General features: G+C 46.3%; 1 protein-coding gene across 2 annotated transcripts in view; it reads left to right on the top strand.

The window, feature by feature from the left end:
- rassf5 (Ras association domain family member 5) overlaps positions 1 to 14,505 on the top strand; it is a 28,801-nt gene extending 14,296 nt beyond the window's left edge. The window contains exons 2-6 of one of the 2 annotated variants that reach the window (XM_056606401.1): positions 329 to 453; positions 12,132 to 12,248; positions 12,590 to 12,935; positions 13,066 to 13,181; positions 13,556 to 14,505. In XM_056606401.1, coding sequence (XP_056462376.1) covers positions 329 to 453; positions 12,132 to 12,248; positions 12,590 to 12,935; positions 13,066 to 13,181; positions 13,556 to 13,699 — 848 coding nt within the window. In that variant the 3' untranslated portion in view covers positions 13,700 to 14,505. Of the gene's footprint in view, positions 1 to 328; positions 454 to 4,056; positions 5,413 to 12,131; positions 12,249 to 12,589; positions 12,936 to 13,065; positions 13,182 to 13,555 lie in introns of those variants that run through there. The other variant, XM_056606402.1, reaches the window with a different exon arrangement.
- Positions 14,506 to 14,792: the final 287 nt, after the last annotated feature.

Genomic DNA, 14,792 nt, shown 5'->3' with positions numbered 1-14,792 from the left:
GTGTGTGTGTGTGTATATGTGTGTGCCCTGGCCCAGATGACACCCCAAATGAATGGGGCAGCAGTTCAATCATTTCTGTTTATAATGATATCCACTAGGGGGAGCTAGATTACAGTTTATCTTGATTCTGTGCAATTCGGTCTCAAGTACATCTGAGCCTCAAGGATCCCAAAACATAGCATTAACTGTAAGCTAAAGTTAAAACAACCACTTACAGCAGAATGAACCCTTTGGCGGGTTAAATATAATGTGATGCTTACTTTAAGTATACAATTGACTAACGATGTGCTTCTTTGTGCTCCACCTCTCTTGGTTTTACCTTCGTCAGACTGCAGCTACACCTGTCATCCGGAATGTGAGAGCCACGTACAGCTGGACTGCAACCAGAAGGAAAAGAGGGCCCAGGAAACTTCATTACCCAGAAGCCACTCCTCAATCGCCACCAAACACAAGGTGAGCATTTCCAATAGAAAGTCTTCTAGACTACAAATCACTTAGTATCACTGCCAAAATGCACGTAACATAGACATGCCCAAATTTGGCATCCTAGATTCAGCTCGTAACACCTCATTGAGTTACACGACCATTATGGACCCCTGGGGCTGACCTCTCTCTTACATGCTGCTTTTCCTATTTCTGGCTCTTGTCTGTTTATTCAATCTTTTTTTGGTTGCATTCTGGTCCTAGAATATGTGCACTGTCTCTAATTAGTATTGTTTGATCCTCAATTGCTCAATCCTAGCCCACTCCAACACGCAGGCGCGCGCATACACACAAACACACACACACACACACACACACACACACACACACACACACACACACACACACACACACACACACACACACACACACACACACACACACACACACACACACACACACACACACGCGCATACAAACACAAACATATAAACACACACACACGCATACAAACACAAACATATAAACACACACACGTACACGGACACACACACACACACCCAACCTCCTCTCACTCTTCTTCCCTCTTTCCTTGCTGGAGACCTGAACAATCAGCCTCAGGTTTAACATGACATTTGCCCTCGTTCCAGCAGTCTTCTCCTTATGTAAGCCCACCGTTAATTGGATGTTAGGGTTAGTCATTTTTATTTCTAATCCTATTGCCATATTTAAGCTACAACATTATAGCTAGCTTTAAAGAATGCCTCTTAACGCTAAACGGGAACCTCACACACACAAACAAACACACACACACACACACACACACACACACACACACACACACACACACACACACACACACACACACACACACACACACACACACACACACACAAACACATATGCAACAACTAGCTGGATGAATGAGCAGGACAATTCTGCAACGTGCCAACCTCAAAGGGCAGATACCATAAAATAAGAGCCTATTTAGAGTTCCAGGTATAGTTCACTGCTCTTAAAGAGAGCAGCAAAACACACACACACACACACGCACAAGCACACACACAAACACACACACACACACACACACACACACACACACACACACACACACACACACACACACACACACACACACACACACACACACACACACATACACACATACGGTGGAATCACTTCAAACCACATTGCCAGAGAGGCGGGGTGCATTTGTATATCACTTTATCACAATTACAGTCTCCAAGGACTTAGCAGGCCCTCTTAGACTCAGAAGAGGTGGCTCCCCGGGGCCTTGGGCAAGGGGAGATAATGAAGATAATGAAAGGAAATGAGAGGAGGGGAGAGGAAAGGGAAGGAAGCTGATCGGAGAAGATTTGCTTAATCACAAAATACATGGTGAGAGCAGTGACTTGGTCAGCAGCTGGAGAAAGCCTGGCCGTAAGAACTGTTGTGCTACATGTGTGTGTGTGAGTACGCATTGTAGTCTATTTCTCAACGACCCATTAAGAGAGCAGAATTTCCTTTTCACACAACAACAGATTAATGCTGCATAGCCACAAGCCACTAAATAAGCATTTCTGCTGATAGTTCAAAAACCTGCGTCAATGATTCATGCAATTATTCCAGCCAGCAGCCGCTGCCAAGTCAAATTCCACTGAACATCGGAAGGTGCTGAGGTTACGCGCCGTTGACGAAGGAAGGCTTGATTACGTCTCATGTTATGCTCAATAAGGCTGATGGGAGGCTCTCCCTCTCTGCCTGAGATGCTCTTGTATAAGCTGACTCAGATCCACACCCTGTCGTCCTGGGAGAAGCACACTACCACAGACGAGCAGAGAGATGACAAGTTATTACCCCCCAGCTCCCTCATCCCCTCCCTGCTCCTGGATTTCCTGTGTGTGTGTGTGTGTGTGTGTGTGTGTGTGTGTGTGTGTGTGTGTGTGTGTGTGTGTGTGTGTGTGTGTGTGTGTGTGTGTGTGTGTGTGTGTGTGTGTGTGTGTGTGTGTTTTAGTGCGAAAGCTCATCAGTCAACCCTTTGTCTTAAAGAGGCCTGTGGGTCTGCGCACACGTGTGCTCCAAAAGAAATTGATTTGCTTCTCGCCAATAAAGAACCCTATGCATACAAACACACACACACGCACACACACACACACACACACACACACACACACACACACACACACACACACACACACACACACACACACACACACACACACACACACACACACACACACACACACACACACACACACACAGGGTTTGATCGGCCACAAGCCCCCCCAAGCACCACCCCTCCTGTTAATGTGATTATACTAATGAGCTCTGAATCCTTGGCATGTCTTCGCAAAGTGCAACAAAATGACAAGCAGGTTAAATTATGAAAGGTGTCAGAGCCTCATGAAGGAAACTCACAGTATCGTTTGTGAGCTGGCCACTGCAACCTTCCTGAAAGCTGGTGTGTCGGTTAATTAGTTGAGACTGATGTGTTCCCTCAAGCTACATGAGCTAATTCAACGTAAACATGTTGTTTGTTTAAAAGGACACCAACATTCATCGAAACAAGTATATAAAGGAAACCAGATTTGCAGACTAATAATGGTATCCTTATCTTGGTATGATCATTTCAAGTATGATCCAGTTAGTATTTTTATCTCCCATTGAATCCTATACACTTATAACATGGCAGATATACACACATGATGTAAACACAAGAAATGATTGCACCGCAATCAATCTCTTGGGGGCTCTGGGGGCTTTTGACGATGGGGTCAATGCCAGGGACAGAAAGGCGGTGGGGGTGGGCCAGGGAGAAGTTAAAGGTCACCATTACATCGCTAACCTGGGGGAAACCACATAATACATTGTTAATCTCACCCTTATCACACTGTGCCCCCTGGCCGACACGCACTAAAGAGAAGTAATGGGAGGGAGGGTGTGTCCTCTAAATACTGTAGTGTAGTCTGCTGTCGGCTGTTCGTGGCTGTACATCTCCCTCCAGTGATACTGCTTGTAGCAACGTGATAGAGCAAAACAACAACAGCAGCAGTTGCAGCAGCAGCAGCCATCTTGGCTCGAGGATCTGTCTTTCTCTTTTATCTTTCTGTCCCTGCGGGTCAGGGGGTTTCTGGTGTAGGGTTATAGAGAAGCTGTAAGAGTGATGAATGAGCAATCCTCCTGAGAAAATCCTTACTCACCCCCTCTGCACTCCCCCCTCCTCCACCTCCCCCAGCCCCCGTTAGACCTCTGCAAAGGCTGTGATGATGGCTGGGAAAGATAATGAAATCTGCATACATATAGGCAGATAAACTATGTTACATACCAAGATGTTAAATTGTTTTGCAATTGATTGGCATCAAATATGTTTTCCTTGACCATACCGGTTCTAAATGTTAAATATATATATTGAGAGATATGCTTATGCATGCATTTTATTCTCAGCAACAACTTTTCAAGCATTTTCAAAAGCCTATTGCACAAGCTTTTGCTTTTGTGAGAGGAAGTGGTTATCTGCAAGACACAGTTCATAGCTAGCAGGAAGAGAGAGAGCAAGGAGGAGAGTGAGCGAGCGAGAGAGGGGAGGGAGAAAGGGGGAGGGTGTTTGTGTGGCTCCACTGAGAGCTTGCAGGCTGATAACACACTCAACCACAGATGGTTGGGCAAGGTTGCAAGAAAGTGGGAGAATAAAGTGAGTGCAAAGAGAGTGACAGACCGAGAGAAGAGAGAGGGAGAGAGAGAGAAAATGAGATAGAGCAAAAGAGAAGGCTGAACGAGAGGCATCTGCAGCCACAGCAAAGAAGAAGAAGAGAAGAGGACGAGGAAGCGAATGAGGAAGAGAGAGACGGAGAGGGACTCACAGAAACCTAACCGAGCCTTCACCACCATCTACTGTACTCTCCTCGATGACGGATATACCACCACTCTCACACACAAGGGCAGCCTGACAGAGCCGCTGTCTGGTCTACAACCTGGACTGAGCCACGTGACCATGGGTTTCACCTGCTGATCCCTACAAAGACCCGAGGAGCCGGTCGGAAACAAGAGCGCACTGTGTCTGTGTTGATCGGGTGGTTGAGTATCTGTTTGTTTGGTGCCTCATGAGTGTGTATGTGTGTGCATGTTTGTCTGTGTTTTTTTCTTTGAACTTTGCAGGCATGACAGGTGAGCTCAGCTGCACACAGGGTCAACTTGAAACCCATCTTTAACCTGACTCTTTGACACTTTTATTCTGATCTGTGTGTGTGTGTGTGTGTGTGTGTGTGTGTGTGTGTGTGTGTGTGTGTGTGTGTGTGTGTGTGTGTGTGTGTGTGTGTGTGTGTGTGTGTAACTGCGGTAGCAGGTGCATGTATGCGTTGGATTTGGCTTACAGTCAGCGCGTTAACCAGTGTTAGAGTGCGCACCTTCTGTGGTCCGCATTGGACGTGTGCACGCGTCTGTGGCACGTTTCCGAGCCGGTGCGTTCGGGGACGCCAGCCGCCAGAGCTCGTATACACCTCGCAGGAGGAAGTGACACATCTGCGCTCGCTCTCGGATTTCCTGGTGCCTCTCCGGTGGCACGCCGAGCCCTGAATCGGAGCCTCCCTCACCCAGCTCACCCTGTCCTCAACACGGCCCCCACGGCCACGGGACCCTGCTCCAGCCTAGTGGATCCCCCGCCGAGGGCCCTGCCTCCCCGCTCCTTCTCTTCGGGTGCCAGACCCTGAGATGCTTTCAGATCCTGACTCTAACGCCGCCGCACCGCCAGTCAAACCAGCGCCTCGGGCTCGAGAGGGAAGACACTGAAGAGGATAAACAACACACAGTCCAGGGGCCCGACGGGGGTTGCCGTCCGCTTCCTCAATGACCGTCAACACGTCGCCAAGCCCTACCATGGCGAGCAGTAACAGCATGAGTAGCGGCTACTGCAGCCTCGACGAAGAGGGCGAGGACTACACTTTCTTCACTGCCAAGACCTCCTTCTTCCAGCAGCCCAACAAGACGGCCAAGGTATGATAGCCCTCTTCGAGGTAGAACCTTGTGTAGGTTCGAGGAAGGGGGGGGGGGTTTCAGGAGGCAGGATAGAGAGGAAATTACAATGAATCGATTATCTGTCCCATACTGTGGGTGGCTTGCGAGCAGTTCCGTGTCACCTTTCAAAAGGGGAAGTTGCGATAGGAAGTTACGATATGAGTAGTATTGTGAGGGTTGCTCATGTCCTTCGCATCTTGTGTTGTGTTACAACATCTATGAACTTTGCCCTTTCAGCAACGGCTTGTCACCATTCAATTCACCGTTCAATGGCATTGCAATAGACTGTGAATGGAAGGTAGTTATCAGAGGAAGGAATCAGAATATATAGGTCATATCTTTGTTAGCCCAAAGGCATTTTTGAGCCGTGAAATGCCACCATTGCAACCTTGAAACTGCCGGAGGGACAGGTTTTCTAGATTGCGTGGGAAAGGTTTCCGTAGGAACAAGGCACCAGGCGTCGAGACGGAGAGTGCTGCTCGTTGGCCTACCGCCGAACTGCAGCTGAAGATCTTTCATCCGTTACCATAGTAACAGATAAAACGGCTAGTAGAAAGGCCTATGGCAACTCATCTTCAAAAAATAACATTCAAACACAACGTGATCTCAAAGCACTATGTGCTCCCACACACACACACACGCCCCCACACACACACAGACACAGACACACACACACACACACACACACACACACACACACACACACACACACACACACACACACACACACACACACACACACACACACACACACACACACACACACACACACACACACACAAACACACAGACGACCCCCTCCCCTCCCTCCACATCCAAACTGACACAAACAAACACACAAACACACATACATAAAACTAGATGCTTCTTTTGAATATTTAGTATACAATGGTTGTATGTTATTTGTCCATTTGGTGGTGATATCCATTTTTCTGCAATGCAAAATAACTTTCCCCATTCTGGTCTGTGGAAAGGAGAGGTGTTAGAAACATGTTGTGTAATGGCTCAGAGAGGAAGTGTTGTTGGGCGCAGAGCGAGTGAGTGTGCGTGTGGGGGGCAGGATAATGGTGTGTCTATGTGTTTGGATCTCTATTGCCATCCTGCTCTGAACATCTGGTACCTGCATTCACTTTAAGACACCTATTAAAACGCCTGCTAAATGACCCGAGCGTAGTTGTCATTGGGTCTCATTGGGAGAGAGCGTCATGGTTGAATAATTGACTGGCTGTGCGTTTCAGATGTAGAGTTTGGGTTCCCGGGCCAGTGGGGGTTAATCTGACCAGTCACCGGAGGCTCTTCTGTATTCAAACCCGGCCCAGCTCGGGCCTGGGCGGCCTTATTTGAATAACCATTATCTTAAAAGTATAAAACAGGGATCCGATAAAGGGTGCAATAAACGTTCACGATATTTAAAATGATAGCACACCAAGGTATTTTTTTTCTCAATCTATATTCGCAGCAGGTGTAATAGGTTGAGCATTAAGTAAGCGCCTCTGTCTCCTGACCCAGGTCTTGCTGCTAGCATACGGAAACACTGGCTAACACACTGTGAGATATTCATGCTCATCAGAATGCCGACAGGGCGGTCAAGATCCTCCTTGCCTTATTGATTATGAACAGAGCTGAACTTTTTTCCCCAGATGGGAAAAGCAAACTTAAGCGTGTGCGTGTCTTTCTGTTTTGCGAGTCAAACGGGTAGTTCATTTGAATTCCTACGACTAATGGCACTCAATCGTAATCGTCTGTGTGTGTGTGTGTGTGTGTGTGTGTGTGTGTGTGTGTGTGTGTGTGTGTGTGTGTGTGTGTGTGTGTGTGTGTGTGTGTGTGTGTGTGTGTGTGTGTGTGTGTGTGTGTGTGTGTGTGTGTTTTGGTGTTTGTGTTGTTCACCCTCTAATTGTTTAAATCACTGATACTAGTTTTCATTGTACGGTTGAATGATCTATGGTACATGCATTCTTTCAGTAAAATGAATTCCACCAGTCCGTGTTTGTGCTTGAGAGCATCTGTGTAAAGAATGGATAGCCACTACTGGTAAATATCATGCTTCAATAGGGAGGAAACAATCTGTCACAGAATTTCCTTTCCATTCCCCTTTTCATTTTTCTCTCTCTTTCTCCCCCCTCTCTTATTCACATCTGCTTGTTTGCAGACACACACGCACAAGCACTCATGCATGCACACACACACGCACACACACACACACACACACACACACACACACACACACACACACACACTGTGTGTACTTCACTGCCCTTCTCCTACTATGGATTGCTCTGTTTCAATGCTCTCCAATGTTATTTAGTGTGTCTAGTACCTTATATTACTGTCGCTTGCAAACCCATCCTAGCGTGTCCAAGGCTCCAGTGTTTCCTGATCTCCCATTACAGCGACACACCAAACACACACTCTCTCAAACCAAAATACACACCCACACACGCGCACACAATAACCATACTGCTGCGGTCTCACTTGTAGACCATTGTCGCTGACATAAGCAGCAGTCAGATGACCTCAGCGGTCTCATCTCACCAGCATCACCGTGCAGCGCTTCACCTGGAGGATGGAGACAGACTATATGCATGTCTGTGGTTGCATATGTGTACCTGCTCGTGTGAGGCCTTTGCATAACACAGATAGCAACTCAGATTTCCGGTCGTAGACCAACATCAGACTCTCTCTCTCTCTCTCTCTCTCTCTCTCTCTCTCTCTCTCTCTCTCTCTCTCTCTCTCTCTCTCTTTCCTGTCTCTCTCTCTCTCTCTCTCTCTCTCTCTCTCTCTCTCTCTCTCTCTCTCTCTCTCTCTCTCTCTTTCCTGTCTCTCTCTCTCTCTCTCTCTCTCTCTCTCTCTCTCTCTCTCTCTCTCTCTCTCTCTCTCTCTCTCTCTCTCTCTCTCTCTCTCTCTCTCTCTCTCTCTTTCCTGTCTCTCTCTCTCTCTCTCTCTCTCTCTCTCTCTCTCTCTCTCTCTCTCTCTCTCTCTCTCTCTCTCTCTCTCTCTCTTTCCTGTCTCTCTCTCTCTCTCTCTCTCTCTCTCTCTCTCTCTCTCTCTCTCTCTCTCTCTCTCTCTCTGTCTCTCACGCTTTACATCTGTGTGGGTCTGTGTGCTAACAGCCAGTCTGCATTGCCTTCTAGCCAGGGCGTTGTCCTGGGGGGTTGAAAACGAGCAACCTTTGGCTCTATTGTCCCTCAGCCACTCTCACTGGTATGCGTTCAGTTTGGTAGAGAAAGGGAGTCGCCAGATATATTTAGCATCTCAGATACAAACACCGGAATTCCTGCAAGGGCCCCTTTTCACTTTGCTGCCTTTGGGGATGCTGAAGTCCTCCATTGGTTTTGGGGAACCCTGGTTCACCTGCCTATGTTTAATCGGGGGGCTTCACCAAATGTCCCTTTCTTGAAGAAGTTACTGGTAGCTGAGTTATTTCAGAGGCGGCAGTAGCTTAGGATGTAGAGCGGGGTTTACTGCCGAGGTGTCCCGGAGCAAGACACCTGACCCGTACTGCTCCTGACGAGCTGTGTGTCAATGTGTGTATAAAATGTATGGTTTTCGCTTTGGACAATAGCATCAGCTAAATGCCCGAAATATAAATACATATGATAATTCTCTTTATGCTACATTCGACCATTGTTGTTTTATGAAAAAAAAGTAGCAATAGTTTTAATGTACCAAAGTCTCTCGACATACGTCTGCCAGGAGCCACTTGGTTATTAGCAATATTGTCATTCGGCCTCTGCCATCCCAGCCTGTTGACCTTCTGAATGACCCAGCTTGCTGTTTGCACTGTGGTGGACACGAAGATGACAGAAGTAGGCAAGCAGAAAGAAAATAATTATCTTTGTTGTGAGAGTGAATTATCTGTTTTCGAATATCATGCCCTGGATGTTTTGAAACCGAAAGCACAAACTGACACACACAGTCTCACACACACACTTGCATTCACATACACACACACGCAAACACAAACAAACACACACACACACACAAAACCACCGATTTTTCTAGTCTCCAGACTGTAGCCTTGAAGTGTTATCACCTCCCTCACAGAATGCAAGAACGAGCTACGTGATGCTAAGGGTATGTGTGCTGTTAAATAGGATCCACTGGCTCTGTCCATGCACACACACACACATACATACACACACATATATAAATGCATACATACAGAGTCATACACGCATGGCCTCATCCGTGCTTGCATGCGCACAAACACCTAAGGCCTTGTATCCATGCTGAATGAAACAGAGACTCTATTTTTTATAACATAACCAGAGGACTTCCACACATGAAGGGCTACTGCCCTGCATTCTGTCACTCTCTCATTACATCTCTCTCTCATATTCCCTATCTCTCTCTCTCATACACCGCTCTGCCCCAGAAAATGCAAACGAAAAAAATTGAGAGAGAGAGATGGAGAGAGATGGGCAGCATTGGACATAGGAGAGAGAGAGAGAGAGAGAGAGAGAGAGAGAGAGAGAGAGAGAGAGAGAGAGAGAGAGAGAGAGAGAGAGAGAGAGAGAGGGAAAGAGGGAGGGAAAGAGGGAGGGAGAAGGAGAGAGAGAATAAGAGAGAAGGATAGAGAAAGCGAGAGGAGAGAGAGGATGCATCCTTCTATAAATAACCCAGTCAAAGTCAGTGTTGCTAAGGCTGGCTCAGATTGTCCTTTCCCTCCTTCCTTCCCACTGTACGGCTCTCCCTTCTCCCCCCTCCTCTGCCTCTTCTTACCACCCCTACTCCAACCCATCAGCTCTTTTCACATGTATCATTATTATGAGATGGGGGGGGGGGGGGGGTGAGCTGGGAATGAGGATCTGCATGGCCTATGCATCAATGCTAATAAATGTGAAAAATTTGAAGAAAATAAGGAAAGAGGTTGTAGCCTGGAACGATTAGTCAATTCTTCGATAGACAGAACATTTATTTAATAATCTTCATAATCAATTCGATTTTATTATTCATTGTTTACGTAAAGGGACAAACAATCTGCTAATAGCGCTAGAAATTCTATGAGAGGCAAACATTTGGTTTGTTTTCTGTCATAGGCTTCTCTCCATGTCTGAGATATTCTGGTACCTTAATAATTTTTTTGCATGTTAATTAAACAGATGAATCAACAATGGCATCAATCATTTGTTGCAGCCCTTTAAGGGATGGACAACATATTACAGTACCAAATTCTCATAGGAGATATAGATGAGTAAATTGCATTTCACGGCCAAACTCCCAGAGAGAGACTGATTTAAAATATAATGAAGTATAATAAATAATTTAAGTCTCTAAAGCATTGCTGAACAGAGCAGACGTGCTCAAGGCTTGGAATAATCAACTTGTCTTTATAGCTGCGCCATCTGCTGGTCAGAAAAAAGAACGACTGCATTATGGGTAAGCACCAGGGCCGTGCAGAGACCCTTTGAGGGGCAGGGGCTCAAATTCAAAAAAGGGCACATGTTTGTTCATGAACTCATCAGAAGTGGTTTGGTGTTGATATCTATAAAAACAATTGAGCTATTACAAAATAAAAGCCTTGAATATGAATTAGCCTAACTATACACAATGTATACATATGACTTTAATTTTTTTTTTAATGTTTTTCTATTAAACACAGGGTGGTGGGAACTCCACAATGAGTTTATGAACACATCAGAAGTGGTTTGGTGTTGATATCTATAAGAACAAGTGAGCTATTAAAAATAAAGCCTTAAATATGGATGCAATATATGCACTGAAAACTTTTGCATTTTTTAAAAACAATTAAAAGTTTTTCTTTAAAACAAGGGGTAGTGGGGACTACAAAACGAGTACATAAACACATCAGAAGTGGTTTGATGTTGATAGGAATAATTTCAAGTGAGTTATTAAGAATTAAAAAAATGACGTTGCACTTTTTTGACGGTCCCTAAGCACTTGAGGCTATTACAGATACAACCCCGGAAAATAGACGAATGTCGAATATAAAACCAATTTCACCCCGTTCTGCCAGAGACACTGAGACAGAGTAGACATGAAACGAATTTGGCCATGGCATGTGGCCAAGTAGTTACTACAGAGTATACAGATTAAATATAACGATGTATGCTTTCCCTTTGCAATTTCAAAAGGTTTCCCAGATAGGTTAGCTGTATAGCTAGCTGGTAGGCTATAGAAAATAAACCGAGTGGTAGCCACTTTCACAGGTCAGTTAAAACGATGCTAGTTGAAAAGCTTTTGCTGGCAAACATAGGCCTATACTTCAAAATGACACTACAAAACGAGATAACTGTTACAGTTTATTTAGCATTATCAACTTTATGGTTTTGGAAACAACTGTCTGTGTCTGACTCTGTGGTGATCTTACCCTGCGTTGTACCGTCTCTTAAAACAACAAGCGCATCTTGCAGGCAGGCAAATTGTGAAAGGTCACGTTGATAGCCTATGACGTCACCCAGCGGCAGCAGCGCACTGAGCGCCGGTAAACGAGGCTACAAAGTACAAACTTTACTTCTGTATCATTACTTTTAGACATTTTTATACTTGAATAATTGATTCACATGTTAATGTGTAATTTTACAAAGCATTGAAAATTTAAACGACCACTCAAAAGGGCACTTTGGTCCTTCAGAGGGAAAAGGGCAGGGGCTCGGGCACCCATAGCCCCCCCCTCTGCACGTGCCTGGTAAGCACTGTTTAATATTCACGTTCTCCTCTATGTTTATTATGCCTAGCTGCGGAATGAGGTCAAAACAGAAGAGGAGGGAGGGACGAAGACCCTGTCCGAAGAGGAGGTGCAGACAAGAATAGCGGGGTACAATGCTCAGATCTCTGAGAACCTCATGAAACTGGTGAGTAGGTAGAGATGCATGCAGGACAGCTGGCATGTTTGGCTTCATCTAAATGTGAATTAACCATAGTTAAACTCTCTCCCTCTCCCTCCCTCTCCCTCTCCCTCTCTCTCTCTCTCTCTCTCTCTCTCTCTCTCTCTCTCTCTCTCTCTCTCTCTCTCTCTCTCTCTCTCTCTCTCTCTCTCTCTGTCTCTGTCTCTGTCTCTCTCTCTCTGTCTCTGTCTCTCTCTCTCTGTCTCTCTCTGTCTCTGTCTCCCTCTCTCTCTCTCTCTCTCTCTCTCTCTCTCTCTCTCTCTCTCTCTCTCTCTCTCTCTCTCTCTCTCTCTCTCTCTCTCTCTCAGGGTTCCGACGGGTGCTACACAGGCTTCATCAAGGTGCACCTGAGGCTCAGTCGGCCCGTCACAGTCACCGCCGTGGGCGGCTCCGCCCCGGATGGCGGCCTGGGGCAGGCCAACAGACCGAGCGGCTCGCCGCCGCCGGCCCCCGAAGGCCAGGAGGAGACGACCGCCGGCCAGGGTGCAGACAACAGAACCTCCTTCTACCTGCCGACCGACTGTTTGATGCAGCTGCACATCAGCTCAACCACCACGGCCCGGGAGGTGATCCAGGGCCTGCTGAAGAAGTACAAGGTGCTGGATAACCCCCGCAAGTTTGCCCTGTACAAGCAGACGCACCGCGAGGGCCAGGGTGAGTAGCGTTAGCCTGCAACCGACGTGCAAGACTTGGTCTGTAGCTCACTCAGGTTACGTTTTTGATGGGGCAGAGTGCCGGAGTCTTATGTTCTCTCTCTCTCTCTCTGTCTCGGTGCTGTGAGCAGCTCTGTTCCAGAAGCTTCCTCTGTGTGAGTGTCCTCTCCACCAAAGGCTGATGGCCGGGCCCGACCCCAAGCAGCTTAGCTTCATCCTCAAGGAGAACGAGACAGGGGAGGTCGAGGTGAGGACAGACACACACACACACACACACACACACACACACACACACACACACACACACACACACACACACACACACACACACACACACACACACACACACACACACACACACACACACACACACATGTTATCAAAACATTTATTCACAGTTTAATGTTAAATACATAACTAATTAAAATGTTCAATCTATAATATATTTTAATCAATTATAACTTTTAAATAAATGGACAACCATTCATAAACTTTGATGCGAGAGCCTGCAGTGAATCATTTTTCTTTCTCTCATTCTCTCATTCTCTCTCACTCTCTCTCTCTCTCTCTCTCTCTCTCTCTCTCTCTCTCTCTCTCTCTCTCTCTCTCTCTCTCTCTCAGTGGCATGCGTTCTCCGTTCCCGAGCTGCAGAACTTCCTGGTGATCCTGGGGAAGGAGGAGGGGGAGCGGGTTCGCACGGTGGAGCAGCGGTACTCCGTTTACCGACAGAAACTACAGCAGGCGCTACAGCACCATGACCCCTGACCCCTCACCTGTCGCCTTTATGACCTCATGTCCAGGAGAGGAGGGGGTGGGGGGACCACTGATATATTCTAAGATTGAAGCCGGAGTCAACGTTGTCCGTTGTGTGGTGTTTGGTGTATTTGCAGACTGACCAAGCGACATGTTTCCATCTCCACAAAGGCACAGCATCATACAACCTAAAAACATTGACTTTGGGATGTAGCTTGGGACTGAAAGGGGAGAGATGGGTCTGATCCGATACGGTTTAGTATTGTTAAAGTTGACCCTTCTTCTGCTACTACTACTGCTGCTGCTACTGCAAGTGTTACTTACGCATGAGTGTCTCCCTCCAAGCACCTGCATACAGACAGATAGAGACACACACACACGCACAAACATACAACACCGGATCATAAATCCACAGGGGAAACCGTTAAAATCTTCACAGGTTTGGAGAAGGGTTCTATGTTTGGATGGTAGGATGGTGAATCATCGACGAAGTAGGCCTTCACTCACTATGTCAATCATCAAAAAGGTTAGTGGGCAGGGAGTACTCAGGGAGCCTGGGTGGGAATAAAGGTAAACGAAAATCTAATAATCAGAGCTCTATTGTTCCATAAATACATCACTCCCTCTCAGGACGGCCTATTCCTTCTCTTTGTCCTATCTGGAACTCACACGGTAGATGAGGATTTACATATGAATAACTGGGCTGCCAGGTCTTCGCTCTTTCTCCAAAAACATGGACGCCTCCTTCTCCTTTTCTGAAGGCAGGTTTACAGAAGTCAGGAAGCGACTTAAAGAAAACATGAAAAGGAAATGTACTTGTGTAACTTAAAAAACCTATTCATCCCAGTAATATTGTGCATTTCTACTCCACCAAAAATGCTAAATAAATCATAAAAGTCTGAATGTGAGTGCATCAACAAGTCTTATGGTTCCACCAAAGAATTATAGCTCAGTTGGGGGCTACATTTAATTGCCCTAGTATCCTGTATAAAAAAAATGCAAACTCTAGATACACAATGAATTCTGTTTCATGTTGTCTTTAACATCCTCTTTCTCAATCAATTCTGGGAACCTGAACACAGAAGATTATTTGTAGCCTGACCAA

The sequence above is a fragment of the Gadus chalcogrammus genome, chromosome 13 (assembly GCF_026213295.1).
Source record: "Gadus chalcogrammus isolate NIFS_2021 chromosome 13, NIFS_Gcha_1.0, whole genome shotgun sequence".
Taxonomy (NCBI): Eukaryota; Metazoa; Chordata; class Actinopteri; order Gadiformes; family Gadidae; genus Gadus; species Gadus chalcogrammus.
This window is presented reverse-complemented; position numbering and strand designations above follow the sequence as displayed.